Source organism: Salvelinus fontinalis, chromosome 17 (assembly GCF_029448725.1).
Source record: "Salvelinus fontinalis isolate EN_2023a chromosome 17, ASM2944872v1, whole genome shotgun sequence".
NCBI lineage: Eukaryota > Metazoa > Chordata > Actinopteri > Salmoniformes > Salmonidae > Salvelinus > Salvelinus fontinalis.
In genome coordinates, this window is record NC_074681.1 from 45,235,529 (window position 1) to 45,260,717 (window position 25,189).

The window sequence follows — 25,189 nt, forward strand, 5'->3', positions numbered from 1 at the left end:
CTAGCCCATAGGCCTATATGTTTTGATAAGATTCGTATCACAACTAAAGTGGCCAAATAACTTGTTAAAATTAAGCACATTAATCCGCTTTACAAGGGGTGTAGAGCCTACCTGACATACATACGCAGCACTTGAGTTTGAGGGGGAACACATTATCACCATAAAAATGCACCTTTATAATAAAAGCATTACATGCATAATCACATTTGTGGTCACTTTTGAGAATGGTGTTTTCCTGCTAGTGGAACATACGCTTATAGCCTACTGCTGTGTGCGCATTGCTGCCCTTATAAATGTGAAGAAATAACCTAATAGTTTATCAACATTTTAAGCTAAACGTTTTCATCTGTTGCGTCAGGTTCATTGCATAAAACAAGTTTTGTTATGCTTATGTTTGGAATATTTATTTCTCGCACAGAATGGCGGATGAAAAGTAAATGAGGACTGTTCTTCCAACGTCTTCAATATGCGCCTCGGAATTTGATAAGGACGCGCGCAGTTGCGTCCCTGATGTGTCTGTCTTCACTTGTAGCCTGTGAGAAAGACCCGATCAGTGACTGAGAGCCATGAGAGTGAGAGGTGCTTTGGCACACAGCCGGGAGAATGGAATTATAGTTATTATATTCAGCCCAAGGGCACAACGGCCACTGGTCGCAAAAGGCATGTGATTTTTTTAGGGGTCATTACGGCCACACAAAGGGGATGCAGCCGGGAAATTCGAAGAATTATCAAGTGCTTGTCAAATTGTGAATGAGAGACTGATGAGGTGTGTGCAGCCTGCAATCATCAATAGTCGCAACATGCAGCCTTGGAATGTATTAAAAATCAAAACATATAGCCCAACATTTGTATCACAACTAAAGTTAAGTAAATAACTCCAAATTAAGCATATAGGAGTACCTGTTTCTTTGTTAAGCGCTCAACACAGAATAGCCGCATGTGCACAGTCCCTTAAATCGCTTGGAGAAAATATCCTTTCTATTTTATTCAGCTATGTTCAAATGTATTCTTCATACTATAAAATAATGTACAATTATCTAAAATAATGCCATAAAATTCTAAGCAAGTCTTGTCTGCTAAATGAACTAGTGTAGCCTACAGCCATATGACATAGTCAGATCAGATCAGTGTAGGCTATATTACATGGATTTATTAGACTTTTTAAGATGTAGATGTTCCAAAGGTCTGCATCAGTGGCCTGTAGGCTATGCGTGGAAAACAGCAGATGCTACATGTGTTTATGTTAATTACCGGTCAATTACCGTGAGACCGGCAGTTATTTGCTTGGCAATCCCCGGCTGACAAAATGTCATGACCGCCACAGCCCTATCCATGAACATGTTATCTGTACAAGCCTTCCATAAAGTACACATCAACTCTATTCTGCATTCAAGCTTCTTCATGTTACACAAACGGGAACATCACATACAGAAGCATTTGCATGGCTAGATTGGAGCTGCTCTATTGCATGGTTGTGCTTGCCTTGCCTGGCTAGGACTGACGGTACTTAAGAGACTCTCGTGGGGCATTAGCCTGCTGGTGTCTGCAACAGCTTGCCTCTAACCTGCTTGTCTGAGACAAGAGTCCTCAGTGGTCTCTGTGAAAGAAACCTTGGGCCGTGTCCCATTGCTCTTCAACAGTTCCCTTCCTGTTCCATAGAGGGTGCGTCTCAATACTATTTCACATGCAGCTTCCTGTCCTCGTCTCCTGTCCCTTATTACATCAAATTGGTAGGTAAAGCTAGCTAGGTAAAGCCCCGCCTTATCTCAGTTCACTAGTCACGATAACAACACCCACCCGTAGCACGCGCTCCAGCAGGTATATCTCACTGATCATCCCAAAAGCCAACACCTCATTTGGCCGCCTTTCCTTCCAGTTCTCTGCTGCCTGTGACTGGAACGAATGGCAAAAATCGCTGAAGTTGGAGACTTTTATTTCCCTCACCAACTTTAAACATCTGTTATCTGAGCAGCTAACCGATCGCTGCAGCTGTACATAGTCCATCTGTAAACAGCCCACCCAATTTACCTACCTCATCTCCTTACTGTTTTTATTTATTTACTTTTCTGCTCTTTTGCACACCAGTATCTCTACTTGCACATGTTCATCTGATGATTTATCATTCCAGTGTTAATCTGCTAAATTGTAATTATTTGCTCCAATGGCCTATTTATTGCCTACCTCCTCATGCCTTTTGCACACAAAGTATATAGACTCATTTTCCCCCCCTACTGTGTTATTGACTTGTTTATTGTTTACTCCATGTGTAACTCTGTGTTGTTGTCTGTTCACACTGCTATTCTTTATCTTGGCCAGGTCGCAGTTGTAAATGAGAACTTGTTCTCAACTAGCCTACCTGGTTAAATAAAGGTGAAATAAAATAAATAAATAAAACATCAAATTGGAAACGGGATCAGATAACCTTTCAACATATTTAATTCACCTATTAGTACATGCCAGATCAGTGATCATATAGAGCATGGATGGGCAACTGCCGGCCCGCCACCCTTTTGTAGGAACTCAGTCGGGGTCTCAACTTACTGTTGAGAGTTAGAACAATAGAATACACATTTGGTTGTGCATCAGCAGTCATTCAATTAGCCCATGTTAGCAAACCTTTTTTTGATAGCTAGCCACTAGACTAACTTACCTATCTAAACTTGTAGAAGCACGGTCAAATTACCGACCCGGGTGGTCATTGATCATCAGTTATCATACTAAAAACTGCAAACATTTGCCTCTACCCTATAGCAAAATGTGTAGAATTGCAGCAAACTCGCTTTAAAACGGCAACATTTTCTCCACGCCCAATGGCAAAATGTGCAGAATTGCAAGAAATTAACTTTAATTTATTTAGTTCTCTCTTTCTAGTGGGGAGCCACTAAAATGTTTTGCTCGCAAGGTGGGGGGGGGGGGGTTATGGATGTGGGTACACAGACCCACGAGCCACTGTGGCCCCTCAGAGTTCCGTTTTTTTTGTGGCACCCTCCCCCGACAAAGTTGTCCATCCCTGATATAGAGGATATGAAAAGGAAATAAGGCCACTTTTGATATGCACCCTCAGAAACATACAGTTAGGAATATAACTACTGTTCCCTGAAGGAGGGAACGAGGTGTAACATACTACGGATAGTCAACGACAGATCATTTTCACCTGAAGAAAACTGAAATCACACCCAGCGGGCCAATGGATGCCGAGCCCAACACTCAAAAGCCCCACCTTCCTGGCTATAGTACTGGGACTCGCATCCATTTCCTCAATTGGGACTCACCACCTGGATTCGGTCTTATGTAGCAACATTTGAATTTCAGTTTTTTTACATTGGACAAATGCGGAGACTCAGAGCTACAAAAGGGTATATCATACACTTGATTTGAGGAAACAATGGGAAAGTAATTCTGCTTTGAAAGTTGATCAACTTGTAAACTCACTTTTAAGAAAACCGTCTTTCAATGTTTGGGTACTACTATTGGAGAGCCCTTCTTTGTCTACACCCATTCAGAATTGTTCACACCTTCTTAAGCCTTAGCCCCACTCATCTCTTTAAGGTTTGATCAAACCGTTCTGTACTAACTTGCCAGCTACTTCCAGACATCTAACACAGAGAGAGAACAGCTCACTGAACATTACTCGCTCTATCTGTGGTTTTGGGTTCAGAGCGCACACTGGACGCTCTAGCCAATAAGTAGGGTTGTTCCGAAAACTCTGACCTCACAACTGCACCCAAGCTAACTGGCTAACATTGGCTTGCTACTTCCAGACACATAATGAGAGAACACCCCACTGACCATTTTACTCGCCCTAGCAGAGCTGGTTAGGCTTTTTTATGTTATCCAGAGCGTTGATGACTAACTTTGCTGCTGGCAACAATTGAATTATGCTTTGTTGCTGACTTTACTGACACCTGACATATTCAACAGTTGTTGAGCGTTCAAAAATGCATCAGTTATTCTGCGCTCTGGCACGCTAAGATGTTTGTCTTCTGTTAATAGCTAGATTTTAAAATATATATATTTTTGTTTTGTTTATTTCACCTTTATTTAACCAGGTTGGCTAGTTGAGAACAAGTTCTCATTTACAACTGCGACCTGGCCAAGATAAAGCAACTGCAAAAATCGGGGCTTTACCTTTACCTTTTACCTTTACCTTTAAGGCAGGGCTTTACCTAGCAACGACTTACAGATGAACTGGAGCCAGTGGGTTTGGCGACGGATATGAAGCGAGGGCCAGCCAACGAGAGCATTCAGGTCACAGTGGTGGATAGTATATAGGGCTTTGGTGACAAAACGGATGGCACTGTGATAGACTGCATCCAATTTGCTGAGTAGAGTGTTGGAGGCTATTTTGTAAATGACATTGCCGAAGCCAAGGATCGGTAGGATAGTCAGTTTTACTAGGGTATTTTTGGCAGCATGAGTGAAGGATGCTTTGTTGCAAAATAGGAAGCCGATTCTAGATTTAACTTTGGATTGGAGATGTTTGATGTGAGTCTGGAAGGAGAGTTTACAGTCTAACCAGACACCTAGGTATTTGTAGTTGTCCACATATTCTAAGTCAGAACCGTCCAGAGTAGTGATGCTGGATGGGTGGGTAGGTGTGGGCAGCGATCGGTTGAAGAGCATGCATTTAGTTTTGCTTGCATTTAAGAGCAGTTGGAGGCCACGGAAGGAGAGTTGTATGGCATTGGAGCTCGTCTGGAGGGTTGTTAACACAGTGTCCAAAGAAGGGCCAGAAGTATACAGAATGGTGTCGTCTGCATAGAGGTGGATCAGAGAATCACCAGCAGCAAGAGCGACATCATTGATGTACACAGAGAAAAGAGTCAGCCCAAGGATTGAACCTTGTGGCACCCCCATAGACTGCCAGATGTCCGGACAACAGGCCCTCCGATTTGACACACTGAACTCTGTCAGAGAAGTAGTTGGTGAACCAGGCGAGGCAGTAATTTGAGAAACCAAGGCTGTTGAGTCTGTCGATAAGAATGTGGTAATTGACAGAGTCAAAAGCCTTGGCCAGGTCGATGAATACAGCTGCACAGTATTGTCTCTTATCGATGGCGGTTATGATATCGTTTAGGACCTTGAGCGTGGCTGAGGAGCACCCATGACCAGCTCGGAAACCAGATTGCATAGCGGAGAAGGTACGGTCGGATTCGAAATGGTCGGTGATCTTTTTGTTAACTTGGCTTTCAAAGACCTTAGAAAGGGCGGGTAGGATAGATATAGGTCTGTAGCAGTCTGGGTCTAGAGTGTCTCCCACTTTGAAGAGGGGGATGACCGCAGCAGCTTTCCAATCTTTGGGGATCTCAGACGATACAAAAGAGAGGTTGAACAAGCAATTAATAGGGGTTGCAACAATTTTGGCACATAATTTTAGGAAGAGAGGGTCCAGATTGTCTAGCCCTGCTGATTTGTAGGGGTCCAGATGTTGCAGCTCTTTCAGAACATCAGCTATCTGGATTTGGGTGAAGGAGAAATGGGGGAGGTTTGGGCAAGTTGCAGTGAGGGGTGCAGGACGGTTGACCAGGGTAGAGGTTGCCAGGTGGAAAACATGGCCAGCCGTAGAAAAATGCTTATTGAAATTCTCAATTATCGTGGATTTATCGGTGGTGACAGTGTTTCCTAGCCTCGGTGTAGTAGGCAGCTTTATAGTGTCCCAGAGCTTTTTGGAGTTAGTGCTACAGGATGCAAATTTCTGTTTGAAAAATCTAGCCTTTACATATTGGTTCCTAACTTCCCTGAAAAGATGCATATCGCGGTGGGTATTCGATGCTAATGCAGTATGCCACAGGATGTTTTTTTGCTGTTCAAGGGCAGTCAGGTCTGGAGTGAACCAAGGGCTATATCTGTTCCTGGTTCAACATTTTTTGAATGGGGCATGCAGATAGCTAGCTAGGTAAACAATGAATCCCAACGCATGACACAACGTTAGTTAGCGAGCCAGCTAACAGTACACTGTACCTTGAAATTATACACATAACATTAGCTAGCTACCAAGCCAGCTAATGTTAGCTAGCTAACAGTACACTTGAAATGAAACCACTTTGTCAAAATTAGAAACATGAAATATCTGAATATCTTACCAGTATACATCATGGTTGGACGCGTCTCCTGTCTGATGCCATGCATGGATGCCAAAGTTTGACGATGTAATCCAGACTGGTGTTTTCTCCATCTCTTAGCTATCATTCTCGAATTCTACTGATTTCAGAACTCAGTCCTCCATAAAGTGGAGAGCATACACATAACTTTAGCTCAGAGTGTCCCAAACCGGCTCAGAGGGTCCCAAACTTGGAGGTCCATGGCAGCCCAAGCACACACAGGTTCCACAGGCTCCAATAAGGGCTTACAGAACCTTCCACCTGTTTCCCTAATACTTACCCAAGAAGCCTGAACTCTCAGAGCCTCATGAGGCCTGAACTGTCATTCCCATATAGGGAACCAGAACCTGCTGCAACTTGGCTATGCGCACTGACATGCTGCCACTGCAGCCCAAGTTACTCCACAGTTCCAAGAATAATACTTACCTTGTAAGCCTGAAATATAAGAACTCGTACAAGGAACCGCAAGTCCAAAACCACAGAACACATGTTGCGACTTGGTAAAGCCGACGCGCTTACTGCATAGCATCGACCAGAGTCGGTGAACCACGGCAGCCTGAGGCTCAAACCCACATGGAATTGTGGTAACCCCGATAAATGCGCAACCTGCGCACTGCCTAACACCCACTCTCGGACCCAGCCATAAGAACACTATGAGTCACACTGGGAGCGAGCAGTTACATCCGAGCGATAAAACCTCACGAAGGTATGTCGGGAATGCCAACTCACTGCAGAACAAATATCATCATGCCCCTGAACAATGCCCAAGCAGCCGACAAACCCCTAGTGGAGTATTTGTATTTTTTATTGGTTCCCCATAAACTGAGCAGCAACTCTTCCAGTGGTCCAGCAAAATAAATGCATTTATAAACCATTTTAAAAACATCACAATATATTTCACAGCGAATTTCAAAACACATTGTGTGCCCTCACATCACTACTCTACTACCACACAAAATCCATGTATATAGAGCAAATGTTATCATGTGTGTGTGTGTATGCGTGTCTGTGCCTGTGTCTCTTCATAGTCCCCCATGTTCCATACAATGTTTTATAAATCTGATTTTACTGCTTGCATCAGTTATGTGGAATAGAGTTCCATGTAGTCATGGCTCTATGTAGTACTGTAAACCTCCCATAGTCTGTTCTGGCTCCCTATTTGGGAACCTCTGATGGCATGTCTTGTGCAGTATGCATAGATGTCCGAGCTGTGTGCTAGTAGCTTAAAGTTCGGTGCATTCAAAATGTCAATACTTCTCACAAATACAAATAGTGATGAAGTCAATCTCTCCTCTACTTTGAGCCAGGAGAGATTGACATTAATGTTATTTATGTTAGCTCTCTGTGTACATTTAAGGGCCAGCCGTGCTGCCCCGTTCTGGGCCAATTGTAATTTTCCTAGGTCCCTCTTTGTGGCACCTGACCACACGACTGGACAGTAGTCCAAGTGCGACAAAACTAGGGCATGTAGGACCTGCCTTGTTGGTAGTGTTGTTAAGAAGGTGCTTTATTATGGACAGACCTTTCCGTACCTTAACTACTGTTATATCAATATGTTTTGAACATGACGGTTTACAATCCAAGGTTACTCCAAGCAGTTTAGTCTCCTCAACTTGCTAAATTTCCACATTATTCTTTACAAGATTTAGTTGAGGTTTAGGGTTAAGTGAATGATTTGTTCCAAACACAATGCTTTTAGGACTAACTTATTTCTTTCCACCCATTTTGAAACTGACTGAAGCTCTTTGTTAAGTGTTGCAGTGATTTCACTGGCAGTGGTAGTTGACATGTATGGCGTTGAGTCATCAGCACACATAAACACAAAGGCTCTTCTCAAATCAAATCACATTTTATTTGTCACAGATGTTAATGCGAGTGTAGCGAAATGCTTGTGCTTCTAGTTCCGACAATGCAGTAATAACCAACGAGTAATCTAACCTAACAATTTCACAACAACTACCTTATACACACAAGTGTAAAGGGATGAAGAATATGTACATAAAGATATATGAATGAGTGATGGTACAGAACATCATAGGCAAGATGCAGTAGATGGTATAGAGTACAGTATATACATATGAAATGAGTAATGTAGGGTATGTAAACATTATATTAAGTGGCATTGTTTAAAGTGGCTAGTGATACATTTTTTACATACATTTTTCCAATATTAAAGTGGCTGGAGTTGAGTCAGTATGTTGGCAGCAGCCACTCAATGTTAGGGGTGGCTTTTTAACAGTCTGATGGCCTTGAGATAGAAGCTGTTTTTCAGTCTCTCGGTCCCTGCTTTGATGCACCTGTACTGACCTCGCCTTCTGGATGATAGCGGGGTGAACAGGCAGTGGCTCAGGTGGTTGTTGTCCTGTTGTCTTTATGGCCTTCCTGTGACATCGGGTGGTGTAGGTGTCCTGGAGGGCAGGTAGTTTGCCCCCGGTGATGCGTTGTGCAGACCGCACTACCCTCTGGAGAGCCTTACGGTTGTGGGCGGAGCAGTTGCCGTACCAGGCGGTGATACAGCCCGACAGGATGCTCTCAATTGTGCATCTGTAGAAGTTTGTGAGTGCTTTTGGTGACAAGCCGAATTTCTTCAGCCTCCTGAGGTGGCTGCTGCGCCTTCTTCACAACGCTGTCTGTGTGGGTGGACCAATTCAGCTTGTCCGTGATGTGTACGCCGAGGAACTTAAAACTTACTACCCTCTCCACTACTGTCCCGTCGATGTGGATAGGGGGGTGCTCCCTCTGCTGTTTCCTTAAGTCCACGATCATCTCCTTTGTTTTGTTGACGTTGAGTGTGAGGTTATTTTCCTGACACCACACTCCGAGGGCCCTCACCTCCTCCCTGTAGGCCATCTCGTCGTTGTTGGTAATCAAGCCTACCACTGTAGTGTCGTCTGCAAACTTGATGATTGAGTTGGAGGCGTGCATGGCCACGCAGTCGTAGGTGAACAGGGAGTGCAGGAGAGGGCTCAGAACGCACCCTTGTGGGGCCCCAGTGTTGAGGATCAGATGTTGTTACCTACCCTCACCACCTGGGGGCAGCCCGTCAGGAAGTCCAATACCTAGTTGCACAGGGCGGGGTCGAGACCCAGGGTCTTGAGCTTGATGACAAGTTTGGAGGGTACTATGGTGTTAAATGCTGAGCTGTAGTCGATGAACAGCATTCTCACATAGGTATTCCAGATGGGTTAGGGCAGTGTGCAGTGTGGTTGCGATTGCGTCGTCTGTGGACCTGTTGGGGCGGTAAGCAAATTGGAGTGGGTCTAGGGCAGGGGTGTCAAACTCATTCCACGGAGGGCCTAGTGTCTGCAGGTTTTTGGTTTTTCCTTTCAATAAAGCCCTAGACAACCAGGTGTGGGGAGTTCCTAACTAATTAGTGATGTTAATTCATCAATCAAGTACAAGGGAGGAGCGAAAACCTGCAGACACTCGGCCCTCCGTGGAATGAGTTTGACACCTGTGGTCTAGGGTGTCAGGAAGGGTGGAGGTGATATGGTCCTTGACTAGTCTCTCAAAGCACTTCATGATGACGGAAGTGAGCTTTCTTGGGAACAGGAACAATGGTGGCCCTCTTGAAGCATGTGGGAACAGCAGACTGGGATAAGGATTGATTGAAAATGTCCGTAAACACACCAGCCAGCTGGTCTGCGCATGCTCTGAGGAAGCGGCTGGGGATGCTGTCTGGGCCTGCAGCCTTGCAAGGGTTAACACGTTTAAATGTTTTACTCACGTCGGCATCAGTGAAGGAGAGTCCACAGATTTTGGTAGCGGGCTGTGTCAGTGGCACTGTTTTGTCCTCAAAGCGAGCAAAGAAGTTGTTTAGTCTGTCTGGGAGCAAGACATCCTGGTTCGCGACGGGGCTGGTTTTCTTTTTGTAACCCGTGATTGACTGTAGATACTGCCACATACCTCTTGTGTCTGAGTCATTGAATTGCGACTCTACTTTGTCTCTATAATGACGCTTAGCTTGTTTGATTGCCTTGCGGAGGGAATAGCTACACTGTTTGTATTCGGTCATGTTTCCGGTCACCTTGCTCTGGTTAAAAGCAGTGGTTCGTGCTTTCAGTTTCGCGCGAATGCTGCCATCAATCTACGGTTTCTGGTTTGGGAATGTTTTAATAGTTGCTGTGGGTACGACATCGCCGATGCACTTGCTAATAAACTTGCTCACTGAATCAGCGTATTCATCAATGTTGTTGTTTGACGCAATGCGGAACATTTCTCAATCCACGTGATCGAAGCAATCTTGAAGCGCGGAGTCAGATTGGTCGGACCATCGTTGAACAGACCTGAGCACGGGAGCTTCCTGTTTTGGTCTCTGTCTATAGGCAGGGAGCAACAAAATGGAGTCGTGGTCAGCTTTCCCGAAAGGAGGGCGGGGGAGAGCCTTATATGCGTCGCGGAAGTTGGAATAACAATGATCCAGGGTTTTACCAGCCCTGGTAGCACAATTGATATGCTGATAGAATTTAAGGAGTCTTGTTTTCAGATTAACCTTGTTAAAATCCTCAGCTACAATGAATGCAGCCTCGGGATATGTGGTTTCCAGTTTACATAGAGTCAAATAAAGTTCGTTTAGGGCCATCGATGTGTCTGCTTGGGGGGGAATAAATGCGGCTGTGATTGTAATTGAAGATAATTCTCTTGGTAGATAATGCGGTCGACATTTGATTGTGAGGAATTCTAAGTCAGGTGAACAGAAGGACTTGAGTTCCTGTATGTTGTTATGATCACACCACGTCTCGTTAATCATAAAGCATACCCCCCCGCCCCTCTTCTTACCAGAAAGATGCTTGTTTCTGTCGGCGCGATGCGTGAAGAAACCAGCTGGCTGCACCGACTCCGATAGTGTGTCTCGAGTGAGCCATGTTTCCGTGAAGCAAAGAACTCTCTTATGAACAGTCTCTTATGTCTCTCTGGAATGCTACCCTTGCTCAGATTTCATCAACCTTGTTGTCAAGAGACTGGACATTGGCGAGTAGTATGCTCGGGAGCGGTGCGCGATGTGCCCGTCTCCGAAGCCTGACCAGAAGACCGCTTCGTCTGCCCCTTTTACAGCATCGTTGTTTCGGTTCGCCGGCTGGGATCCGATCCATTGTCCTGGGTGGTGGGCAAAACACAGGATCCGCTTCGGGAAAGTCGTATTCCTGGTCGTAATGATGGTGAGTTGACGTTGCTCTTATATCCAGTAGTTCCTCCCAACTGTATGTAATAAAACCTAAGATTACCTGGGGTACCAATGTGAGAAATAACACGTAAAAAAACAAAATACTGCATAGTTTCCTAGGAACGCAAAGTGAGGCGGCCATGTCTGTTGGCGCCGGAAGTTCCAGAGCCAGTGGGAGGTCATTAGTAAACCTGAGTTCCTTTGTGACATCACAGGATAACTTTGACAGTTAACATAACTGTTAACACTAATGTTAGCACAAAGTATTTTGTAACACGTTTACAGTGCATTCAGAAAGTATTCACACCCCTTGACTTTTTCCACATTTTGTTGTGTTACAGCCTGAATTTAAATGGATTCGATTTCGATTATTTTGTCACTGACCTACACACGATACCCCATGAAGTCAAAGTGGAATTATGTTTTTGAAAAGCTGAAATGTCTTGAGTCTCAACCCACTATTTAACCCACTTTGTTATGTAAATTCAGGAGTACAAATGTGCTTAACAAGTCACATAATAAGTTGCATGGACTGTGCAATAATAATGTTTAACAGGATTTTTAAAATGACTACCTCATCTCTGTACCCCCCATTACAATTATCTGTAAGGTCCCTCAGTCGAACAGTGAATTTCAAACACAGATTTAACCACAAAACCAGGGAGGTTTTCCAATGCCTCACAAAGAATGCTAACATTGAATATCCCTTTGAGCATTGCAAAGTTATTAATTACACTTTGGATTGAGTATCAATACACCTATTACCTAGAAAGATACTCAGTTGCCGGAGAGGAAGGAAACTGCTTAAGGATTTCGCCATGAGGCCAATGGTGAGTTTAAAACAGTTACAGAGTTTAATGGCTGTGATAGGTGAAAACTGAGGACGGATCAACAAAATTGTAGTTAGTCCACAATACTAACATAATTGACAGAGTGAAAATAAGGAAGCCTGTACAGAATAAAAATATTCCAAAACATGTATCCAGTTTGCAACAGGGCACCTAAGTAATATTTCAAAAATGTGGCAAAGCAATTCACTTTTTGTCCTGAATACGAAGTGTTATTTTTGGGACAAATCCAATAAAACACACCAGTGAGTACCACACTCCATATTTGCAAGCATAGTGTTGGCTGCATCATGTTATGGTTATGCTTGAAATAGTTAAGGACTGGGGAGTTTTTCAGGATAAAAAACAAACAGAATGGAGCTAAGCACAGGCAAATTCCTAGAGGAAACCCTGGTTCAGTCTGCTTTCCACCAGACACGGGGAGATGAATTCACCTTTCAGCAGGACAAGAACCTAAAACACAAGGCCAAATCTAGACTGGAGTTGCTTACCAAGAAGATAGTGAATGTTCCTGAGTGGACGAGTTACAGTTTTGACTTAACTCTGCTTGAACATCTATGGCAAGACTTGAGAATGGTTGTCTAGCAATTATCAACAACCAATTTGACAAAGCTTGAATAATTTTGAAAAGAATAATGGGAAAATGTTATACAATCCAGGTGTTCAAAACTCTTACAGACTTACCCAGAAAGACTCACAGCTTTAATCGCTGCCGAAGATGGTTCTCACATGGATGCTCAGGTATGTGAATACCTATGTAAATGAGATATTTAATGTTTTCACTTTGTTTTCCAATGGGTGAGAAGGAAATCTATTAAGCCCATTTTGAATTCAGGCTGTTGCATAACAAAATGTGGAATAAGTCAAGGGGTAGGAATACTTTCTGAAGGCACTGTAGATAGTTTGATTTTGTGAGGCACCGCAAACCTCCTAATACTTTCCCTTAGCAATTCTGTTTATTCTCATACAGTGATATACACTGAGTATACAAAACATTAAGAACGCCTTCCTCCGCTTGCACCTCAGACCAGCCTAAATTCTTCGGGGAATGGTCTCTACAAGGTATTATTAAAAACGTTCCACAGGAATGCTGGCCCATGTTAACTCCAATGCTTCCCACAATTGTGTCTAGTTGGTTGGATGTCCTTTGGGTGGTGGCCCATTTTTGATACACATGGCAAACTGTGGAGTGTGGAAAAACTCAGCAGTGTTGCAATTCTTGACACAAACCCGTGCGCCTGGCACCTACAACCATACCCTGTTCAAAAAGGCAACTCTCAATTGTCTCTAGGCTTAGAAATCCTTATTTAACCTGTCTCCTCCCCTGCATCTACACTGATTGAAGTGGATTTAACAAGTGACATTAACAACAGATAATAGCTTTAACCTGGATTCACCTGATCAGTCTACAGTGGCTTGCAAATGTATTCACCCCCCTTGGCATTTTTCCTATTTTGTTGCCTTACAACCTGGAATTAAAATAGATGTTTGGGGGGTTTGTATCATTTGATTTTCACAACATGCCTACCACTTTGAAGATGCAACATATTTTTTATTGTGAAACAAACGAGAAATAATGCACAAAAAACAGAACTTGAGCGTGCATAACTTTTCACCCCCCCCCCAAAGTCAATACTTTGTAGAGCAACCTTCTCTATAAGCTCGGCACATCAAGAAACTGGGATTTTCGCCCATTCATCAAGGCAAAACTGCTCCAGCTCCTTCAAGTTGGATGGGTTCCGCTGGTGTACAGCAATCTTTAAGTCATACAACAGATTCTCAACTGGATTGAGGTCTGGGCTTTGATTAGGCCATTCCAAGACATTTAAATGTTTACCCTTAAACCACCCGAGTATTGCTTTAGCAGAATGCTTAGGGTCATTGTCCTGCTGGAAGGCGAACCTCCGTCCCAGTCAAATCAATGGAAGACTGAAGCAGGTTTCCCTCAAGAATTTCCCTGTATTTAGCGCCATCCATCATTCCTTCAATTCTGCCCAGTTCCCAGTCCCTGCCACCACCATGCTTCACTGTAAGGATGGTGTTCTCGGGGTGATGAGAGGTGTTGGGTTGGCGCCAGACATAGTGTTTTACTTGATGGACAAAAAGCTACATTTTCGTCTCATCTGACCAGAGTACCTTCTTCCATATGTTTGGGGAGTGTCCCACATGTCTTTTGGTGAAGACCAAACGTGTTTGCTTATTTTTTTCTTTAAGCAATGGATTTTTTTCTGGCCACTCTTCCATAAAGCCCAGCTCTGTGGAGTGTACGGCTTAAAGTGGTCCTATGGACAGATACTCCAATCTCCACTGTGGAGCTTTGCAGCTCCTTCAGGGTTGTCTTATGTCTCTTTGTTGCCTATCTGATTAATGCACTCCTTGCCTGGTTTGTGAGTTTTGGTGGGCGGCCCTCTCTTGGCAGGTTTCTTTTGTTGCCATATTCTTTCCATTTTTTAATAATGGATTTAATGGTGCTCTGTGGGATGTTCAAAGTTTCTGATATTTTCTTATAACCCAACCCTGATCTGTACTTCTCCACAACTTTGTCCCTGACCTGTTTGGAGAGCTCCTTGGTCTTCATGGTGCCACTTGCTTGGTGGTGCCCCTTGCTTGGTGGTGTTGCAGACTCTTGGGCCTTTCAGAACAGGTGTATATATATATATACTGAGATCGTGTGACAGATCATGTGACACTTAGATTCCACACAGGTGGACTTTATTTAACTAATTAAGTGACTTCTGAGGGTAATTGGTTGCACCAGATCTTATTTAGGGGCTTCATAGTAAAGGGTGTGAATACATATGCACGCACCATCTTTCCGTTTTTACATAGATTTTTTTTTTTTACTAATTATATTTTTTTCATTTCACTTCAACAATTTGGATTATTTTGTGTATGTCCATCACATGAAGTCCAAATAAAAATACATTTAAATTACATGTTGTAATGCAAAAAAATATTAAAAAACGCCACGGGGGATGAATACTTTTGCAAGGCACTGTATATCATATAAAGAGCAGGTGCTCTTAATGTTTTGTAAACTAATTTTAAAATACTTATTTTTCTCTAAAATCTCTGAAATCCTATTGCTTTGAATAAAGTGAATCAGTCACATTTCTCATATCGAAAGATGTGTTCCTTTATGAGTTTCCCCTGTAGTCCAGATGTATCTCTTCCGAGGTGATCCCTTGTTCTTCTAACGTGTGTGTTTTCTCTCTTCAGCGGGAGTCTGTCGAGGGTTTAGATTAGAACAACTTACTGCTCTCCATTGATACACTGCTGATAGGGTAGACATGCAACCTGCGTGGGTTGGTGGTTGGCTGGGTGGGTGGGTAGGTGAAGGGGAAACAGTTGGAATCCCTCTCTATCTCTCTCTTCCTTTCATCTCTTCTCAGTCAGATGCCGGTTCAGACAGAACTCAGCTAGTCATCCTAGTCAGTCAGGTGTAGGGCTTATTGGTCAGGGGTCAGGGGTCAGGGGTCAATCATTGGCCCAGTTCAATAGGGGGACCCCCCTGGCCCTTGCCAAACCATTCTTCAAAAAGCACAGTATGTTTTTCTCATTGACATTGGCCGGTCACAGTAATGGGTACGGCACACATATGGCTATGCATTTAAGAGGCATCACCGGAGGCCTTCTAGTTATTTGGTTTGGTACAAAGCAACTCTCTTCATGGGCAGGGGGGAACTGCTAGAGGGCGGCTTGAGCTTAAAACAGAAGAAAAAAAGAACGACATCCATTAATTTTCATTTAATTCAAAGATATGAGATTATTGACTGCCTGACTGATAGTGGTCATATTATGTGCAAAGTGAAACTCGTTGTCTGAGAGTCAAAGAGAGGGCAGTGGATCGCTCTTGGCAGAGATTGCCTCTATAAGCTCTTATCTAGGATCAGTTTTCCATATCCCAAGTGTAGCTTTGGCATCAGGCGGTGAATAGCTAAAGAGACCTCCGATCAGCTGGAATTAAACATTTGAGAACAGTAATATTTTACACACTTCTACTTCTGTTCATATACACCCAGTAAAAACGTATGTCCAGTGGGTTGCCAGTTCCAAGTTGGGCTCACGGAGAAAAAAACAACTTGAGTAATTAGTAATTATCCAGCTGTAAAGATGTGAACATTCACAACAACAAAAAAAGCACAAAACCTCTAGGTCACATTAGATAGAAGCCTCTTCGGAAGTAGTGTTCCACCACAATCGTCCACGCTCATTAAAGGCCTCAATATACGACAATGTTTACTGCTCTCCTGAGTGTGCTGAAGTGTGCCCCAGGTATCAACCTCCTGTAACCTGAATCCGTAATACGTTTCCCAGTTCCCGACAGCTGTGACCCTATTGGCTAAGGGAAAGGTCAACGCTATGCAGAGAGGGCAATGCAGCTGCCTGTCAAAAGCGATTAGTCATCAGCCGCTGTGACATACACGGGAGTTTTTGATAATGAGCATTCCGTGTAAGGGGGTTCAGAAGTTCAAAGCTGCAATGTGTAAGAGTTTCATTCCAAAATGCTATATACAGTGCATTCGGAATGTTTTCAGACCCCTTGATTTTACAGCCTTATTCTAAAATGGATGAAATCATTTTTCCCCCTCATCAATCCACACACAATACCCCATAATGACAAAGCAAAATCAGGTTTTTAGAAATGTTTGCAAATTTATTTAAAAAATATTTTAAAAATGAAATATCACATTTACATAAGTATTCAGACTCTTTACACAGTACTTTGTTGAAGCATCTTTAGCAGCGATTACAGCCTCGGGTCTTCTTGGGTATGACACTACAAGCTTGGCACACCTGTATTTAGTTTCTCCCATTCTTCTCTGCATATTCTCTCAAGCTATGTCAGATTGGAAGTGGAGTGTCACTGCACAGCTATTTTTAGGTCTCTCCAGAGATGTTTGATCGTGTTCAAGTCCGGGCTCTGGCTGGGCCACTTAAGGACATTCAGAGACTTGTCCTAAAGCCACTCCTGCGTTGTCTTGGCTGTGTGCTTAGAGTCGTTGTCCTGTTGGAAGGTGAACCTTTGCCCCAGTCCGAGGTCCTGGGCGCTCTGGAGCAGATGTTCATCAAGGATCTTTCTGTACTTTGGTCCATTAATCTTTTCCTCAATCCTGACTGGTTTCCCAGTCCCTGACGCTGAAAAACATCCCCACAGCATGATGCCTGCCACCACCATGCTTCACCGTAGGGATGGTACCAGATTTCCTCGAGACATTCAGTCCAAAGAGTCCAATCTTGGTTTCATCAGACCAGAGAATCTTGTTTCTCATTGTCTGAGAGTCCTTTAGGTGCCTTTTACTGAGGAGTGGCTTCCGTCTGGCCGCTCTACCATAAAGGCCTGATTGGTGGAGTGCTGCAGAGATGGTTGTCCTTATGGAAGGTTCTGCCATCTCCACAGAGGAACTCTGGAGCTCTGTCAGTGACCATCGGGTTCTTGGTCACTTCCCTGACCAAAGCACTTCTCCCCCGATTGCTCAGTTTGGTCAGCTCTAGGAACATTTTTGGTGTTTCCAAACTTCTTCCATTTGCCCAGATCTGTGCCTCAACACCATCCTGTCTCGGAGCTCTACTGACAATTTCTTTGACCTCATGACTTAGTTTTTGCTCTGACATGCACTGTCAACTGTGGGACCTTATATACACAGGCGTGTGCCTTTCCAAATCATGTCCAATCATTTGAATTGACCAAAGGTGGACTCAAGGATGATCAATGGAAACAGGATGCACTTGAGCTCAATTTCGAGTCTCATACCAAAGGGTATGAATACTTATGTAAATAAGGTATTTCTGTTTTGTTTTTTTATACATTTGTAAAAATTTCTCCAAACCTGTTTTTGCTTTGTCATTATGGGGTGTTGTGTGTAGATTGATGAGGATTTTTTATTTATTTAATTCAGTTTAGAATAAGGCTGTAACGTTACAAAATGTGGAAATAGTCACGGGGTTCGAATACTTTCTGAATGCACGTATCCATTTTCAGAAATGTTGGTAAATTATATTTTATTGTTTAAAGAAATTATTTATCCACCTAAAGTCACTGAACCCCCAAGCCATAAGACTGCTGAACAATTAATCAAATGGCCACCCTGTCACACCCTGACCTTAGAAAGCCTTTTTTAGTCTCTATTTGGTTTGGTCAGGGTGTGATTTGCGTGGGCATTCTATGTTCTTTATTTCTAGGTTTTGTATTTCTTTGTTTCTGGCCGAGTGTGGTTCCCAATCAGAGGCAGCTGTCTATCGTTGTCTCTGATTGGGGATCATACTTAGGCAGCCCTTTTCCCTCCTTCTGTGTGGGATCTTGTTCTTTGTTTGTGTGCAGGGAGTTTGCACATCGAAGCTGTTCGGTCGTTGTTATTCTTTATTGTTTAGTCCTTTCTAAGTTTCACTTCATTATTCAATTATGTAGAACTCAAAGAACGCTGCGCCTTGGTCTCTTCCGACGACGACACCCGTTACTATTTACATTGACCCCCCCCCCCCCCCCCTTTTGATTTTGTTTTTACACTGCTGCCTCTCACTCTTTATTATCAATGCATAGTCACTTTACCTACATGTAGAAATTGTCTCGACTAACCTGTACCCCCGCACATTGAATCGGTTCTACCCCCTCTATATTGCCTCGTTATTGTTATTTTATTGTGTTACTTTTATTTAAAAAATGTACTTTAGTTTATTTGTAAATATTTTCTTAACTCTATTTCTTGAACTGCATTGTTGGTTAAGGGCTTTTAAGGAAGCATTTCCCGGTAAGGTCTACACCTGTTGTATTCGGCGCATGTGACAAATACCATTTGATTTGATTTGAAAGATATTGGTGTGTTTTTTCACTATCTAATCGTGGAATGGGGTTGTTCAATGACAGATTTTAAACAAATACATGTCTATCACTTGATGGTTTCATTTCAGAGAGACAAATAATCATGTTTTTTTTTGCTAAATGCTATACTACATGACCAAAAGTATGTGGACACCGGTTGTCGAACATCTCATTCCAAAATCATGGAATCATGCTTGGATAACAGCCTCCAGTCTTCTGGGAAGGCTTTCCACTAGAAGTTCAAACATTGGGGACTTGCTTTCATTCAGCCAAAAGAGCATTAGTGAGGTCGGGCACGGATGTTGTCAGTTGGTTAGGTCTGGCTCGCAGTTGGCATTCCAATTCATCCCAAAGGATTTCGATGGGGTTGAGGTTATGGCTCTGTGCAGGCCAGTCAAGTTCTTCCACAACGATCTCGACAAACCATTTCTGTATGGACCTTGCTTTGTTGGGGCATTGTCATGCAGGAAACAGGAAAGGGCATTCTCCAAACTGTTGCCACAAAGTTGGAAGCTCAGAATCGTCTAGCATGTCATTATATGCTGTAGCGTTAATCGGGGCAGCTCTAGCAGGGCAAACATTTTACGAACTGACTTGCTGGAAAGGTGTCATCCTATGACAGTGCCACGTTGAAAGGCACTGTCATCAAGGCAATGGGTGGCTACTTTGAAGAATCTCAAATTTTATTCGTTATTTCGTCACTTGTTATTTCATGGTTTTGATGTCTTCTCTATTATTCTACAATGTAGAAAATAGTATGAATAAAGAAAAACCCTTGAATGAGTTGGTGTGTCCAAACTTTTGACTGGTACTGTATATCTGAGGTGATAAAACAAAGACCAGTGTGATTTTATTGTTATACTGGGCAGTTTGTTTTTTGCTATACTAAAAGTTTGTTTTTTGATCGTTTGATGTTGTGGTCTGTGATGTTGAGTTCTGCAAGATTATATCAGTTGATTTATATTCATTACAAGTTTAGGAACCTTACTTTCCAGTTGTTTAATGTTCCTATTAAGACGTTCCAGTTGCTGAGTGAATACGAGTCGAGGAAGTATGGCCATGTGAATTTACAGTAATTTAGTAATTTGTGCAATTTGTGCAATTTGTGTTGTGCTGTATTTTACTCTATTCTATTGTATTCCATTTTTTTGTTCTATGAAATTGTATATGCAGTGCTCCCTTGAAAAAGAGACACTAGTCTCAATGGTGACTATTTGTCTTTTCTACACAGGGCGCTCGTGTGTGGTTACGCGAGGAAGAACAGTACCTTCCCAGCACCGTTTCCTCTTGCTCTGGAGGCGTGGTGGTTTTCGCTACTGAATATGGACAGGTAAGACCATAACACTCCCCTTTTTAAAGACAAAATGATTCACCCAAGTGAGTTACGATACAAATTTAACAACACCTCAAGAATGTGCTTACCTACTTTTGGGGCTGCCAGAATTCTGTTTTTATTGGTTGGGATCCCCCTTTTTTCCCAAACTTGCCAGCATTGAAAGTATCTGGCAGCCAATATACATAACATGTTATAAACACAGGGCAGCAGACCTTGGGGTAAAAAAAAGGAAGATATGTCATTTCAGAATCTAGTAACCCCTTTTTTAATGCTTTGATGCATATATTGTGAAAATAAGGGATAGACAGGTTTGTAGCTCGTTTCGGGGTCAAAGCTCAAAAAAATCGAATTAACCAATGGAATTTGAAATTCTAAGGCCAAAATGATCAACAATGTTTACGGAATATTCAGACTGGGGAAAAAATGTGTTTTTGTTGTTGCAACGTATAAAGCATGAGTTCTCTAAAGAGGATGGTCCTGGAAAGGACTCAAATAAAGGCTGGACACTACTATGCCTATAAACCTCAATATAGGTTACTTGAAGAGTGTTTTTCTTACATGACTGACAATGGTTTACTTGAAGAGTGTTTTTCTTACGTGACTAACAATGGTTTAATGATGAGCACTACAGAGGAGGCAACCAGCATACAGGGAAGAGCATACTGGTAGTGCAGGCTGATACACCCATAAAACGCCGTGGACAGGCTCTTGAAATGCCTGGTTTACTGCCTATTAAACACTCTGTAAGGTCACTTTGAACACCCCTGTGTTTTGGTGTGTACTTTGGGTTATACTTACCCACAACTCAAAACACTGTTGGGTTTGTGATTAAGGCTGTTGGGTTCAGTTGCTAACAACACCTTAGAAAGAGGGAATTGATGCCACTGAAGTTGACAAAGTCCTGTCAACGAATTTAGCCACCGTAACGGAGGTGGGTGGTGAACCATGCTTGTGTGAGGATTCACCTTGACTGAAACCTCAAGAAAGGAAAGGGGGATACCTAGTTAGTTGTACAAATGAATGCATTCAACTGAAATGTGTCTTCCGGATTTAACCCAACCCCTCTGAATCAGAGAGGTGCGGGGGGCTGCCTTAATTGACATCCACATCATCGGCGACCGGGGAACACTGGGTTAACTGCCTTGCTCAGGGGTAGAACAACAGATTTTTACCTTGTCAGCTTGGGATTCGATCCAGCAACCTTTCGGTTACTAGCCCAAGACATGCAGGCTTTAGCTCAACTGGCTAACATTGCCACAATATTACCAATCCTTTTTGCCATCTCTTCGATCTAAGCCTACAGGAAAGTGTGTGCCCTCGGGTCTGGAGGAAAGAAAAAGTCATTCCGCTACCCAAGAATAGTAAAGCCCCCTTTACTGGCTCAAATAGTCAACCAATCGCCCCGTTACCAACCCTTAGTAAACTTTTGGGAAAAATTGTGTTTAACCAGATACAATGCTATTTCACAGTAAACAAATTAACAACTGACTTTCAGCACGCTTTTAGTGACGGACACTCAACATGCACACTTACACAAATGACTGATGAATGGCTGAAAGTAAGACGATTGTTGGAGCTGTTTAAGTGAGGTTGATATGGTAGAAATTGTGTTTTTATACTGAACAAATAGCATTTAGGGATTGCAAATATGTAATAGCACTGGAATTATCTAATTTACTTACATATGCCACTTTGGAGAGGTTTAGGGACACTTGGAAACGTCCCGTGACCACACTTGACACCACTTACTAAAACATCTGCCCATTTCTAGTTGTTAGGTCTATCAATCCCATTTTTTTCTGATATTGTTCACATTGTGGAAATCTGATGTGTTTCCAGCTCTGGGCATCAATAATTCATTTATATCTTGTCAATGAAAGATTCCTTTAAAAATAAAAATAAACTGTTATTTTGTGTGTGCTTGATCTTATGTATTCTGAACTATGTAACTCCTATCTATCTTCTGATAATTTCCTCATAAACTCCCAGATGTTTTCTTTCCAAATATACCAAGTATTGGCATGTCAGAATCATGTAATTACACATGAATAGCAGTTACTTTTGGGTATGTCTATTTAGGCGGAAATCTACATTTCCCAAACTTCGGCGAACTTTAGCCATCACTAGCTAGCAATCAATGGAAGTGATAAAGGCATGTGTTTGCCTTTTAATTAATGGCCAAAACAAACCAAGTATGGAGTTGATTTGAATTGATTTCAGTTGATTTAGATGTTTAGCTAATGTGGATAAAGTTAGCTGAATTTTGTAGTGGCTATTTACAGAAAACCGAAGCATGGTTCCTCCTGGCCAATAGACTACCCTGAGGGTGAGGCAACATCTAACATCAACTTGTAAAATCCCGAACTTCCCCTTTAAACCCGTGTTAATTTTGTCAGATATTTTAGGTATAGTTTTAGTCTTAAACTAAGTTCGAATACGTATACTAACCGCACTAACCATACTATTTGTGATGCAAATTGAGTATATAGTTTGCTTATTGGTCATAGTATGGATATAGTTAGTATGCCAAAAGTTCCCGGATGTTGTACTAGATTCGCCAAAATACAAAGTATACATGCAGTAGACACTATTTCTGTGCTTTTAGGCCCCATAATGCAATTCTCCAGAAAATGTGCGTGGTTTTCAGATTTGAAGAAAATGGCGGAAAATATGCAGCCGAAGTCCGACAAGAGCGGATACAAATTCATTGCTTTAACTAATTATGACAAATGTTAAGAAAATGTTGAGCAATGTAATAAAGTATTGACTTTTCAAATTAGTTACGTTACAGATTATTTTGTCTGACAATTTGTTAGCTACGCTATCCTTACGAACCACATAGCATTACAGTATGTACCGGTATGTTAGCTACTTACCTATTCTTAGTTGGCTACTAATACATCAAACTTGCCAGAAAGTATATTTACTATCTGCTACCAAACATTTATTGACTTGATTATTCACATAATTCTTAGCTAAGTGGTATAGTCCTTGTGTGTTTCAATGGGCATTGTTAATTCTGGCTATCTACTCCGATTTCAGAGCACTCTCACGCAGAATAACTGATGAATTTACGAACGTTCAACACCCGCTGAATATGGTCGGTGTCAGTAAATAGCTCTGCTAGGGAGAGTAAAATGGTCAGAGAGGTGTTCTCTCATTTGTTTGGAAATAGCTAGCCAACGTTAGCCAGTTAGCCAGTTAGCTTGGAGGCTGTTGAACGCTCAGATCAGCGCTACTCCTCGGCCAGTGTGTCCAGTGTGTGCTCTGAACACTTCGAGAGCGAAATGCTCTGAATTTACGAACGGACAATTTAACAACGCTCTGGATTTACGAACGCCCAGAGCACGCTCTGGCACTCCAGATTGAATTTACAAACACACCCGAAATCTTAAAATGTTTAGCTAGTAATTTGTTATGCTAACAAGCTAGCAAAAGGTTACATAGCAACAGCATCAACTTCCTATAGACAGGCAAAGCTCTAGTACGCTCAACTGAAATGATACCGTTAGTTTACAGTATACTAAAATAAACTAATGGTATATAGTATGTAATATATACTCATTAAGTATGCAAACTCAGCAAAAAAAGAAACGTCCCTTTTTCAGGACCCTGTCTTTCAAAGATAATTCGTAAAAATACAAATAACTTCACAGATCTTCATTGTAAAGGGTTTAAACACTGTTTACCATGCTTGTTCAATGAACCATAAACAATTAATGAACATGCACCTGTGGAACGGTCGTTGTCCAGGTGGGAAAAGGCATTGTGGAGTGCGATAGAGATTGCATCATCTGTGGATCTGTTGGGGCGGTATGCAAATTGGAGTGGGTCTAGGGTTTCTGGGATAATGATGTTGATGTGAGCCATGACCAGCCTTTCAAAGCACTTCATGGCTACGGAAGGCAGTGAAATGGGTCATTAGTCATTTAGGCAGGCTACTTTGGTGTTCTTGGGCACATTAACTATGGTGGTCTGCTTGAAACATGTTGGTATTACAGACTCAGTCAGGGTCAGGTAGAGAATGTCAGTGAAAACACTTGCTAGTTGGTCAGCGCATGCTCGGAGTACATGTCCTGGTATTCCGTCTGACCTTGCGGCCTTTGTGAATGTTGACCTGTTTAAAGGTCTTGCTCATGTTGGCTACGGAGAGTGTGATCACACAGTCATCCAGAACAGCTGATGCTCACGTGCATGCTTCAGTGTTGCTTGCCTCGAAGCGAGCATAGAAGTTATTTAGCTTGTCTGGTAGGCTCGTGTCACTGGGCAGCTCTCGGCTGTGCTTCCCTTTGTAGTCCGTAATTGTTTGCAAGCCCTGCCAAAACGACGAGCATCGGCGCCGGTGTTGTACGATTCAATCTTAGTCCTGTATTGATGCTTTGTCTGTTTGATGGTTCATCGGAGGGCATAGCAGAATTTCTTATAAGCGTCCAGGATAGAGTCCCATTCCTTGAAAGCGGCAGCTCTACCCTTTAGCTCAGTGTGGATGTTGCCTGTAATCCATGGCTTCTGGTTGGGGTATGTACGTACAGTCACTGTGGGGACGATGTCATCAATGCACTTTTTGATGAAGCCAGTGACTGATGTGATGTCTTCCTCAATCCCGGAACATATTCCAGTCTGTGTTAGCGAAACCATCCTGTAGCTTATCATCTGCGTCATCTGACTACTTGAGCGAGTCACTGGTGCTTCCTGCTTTCGTTTTTGCTTGTAAGCAGGAATCAGGAGGATAGAGTTATGGTCAGATTTGCCAAATGGAGGGTAAGGGAGAGCTTTGTTCGCATCTCTGTGTGTGGGGTAAAAGTTGTTTTGAGTTTTTTTCCTCTGGTTGCACATTTAACATGCTGGTAGAAATTTTGGTAAAATGGATTTAAGTTTCCTTGCATTAAAGTCCCAGGCCACTAGGAGCGCCACCTCTGG

General features: G+C 42.6%; 1 protein-coding gene across 1 annotated transcript in view; it reads left to right on the forward strand.

The window, feature by feature from the left end:
- The window catches only part of myo10 (myosin X), a 262,974-nt gene that overhangs the window by 50,369 nt on the left and 187,416 nt on the right, over window positions 1-25,189 (forward strand). The window contains exon 2 of the mRNA XM_055867578.1: window positions 20,165-20,263. Within this exon, the coding sequence (XP_055723553.1) occupies window positions 20,165-20,263 (99 nt within the window). The remainder of the gene's footprint in view (window positions 1-20,164; window positions 20,264-25,189) is intronic.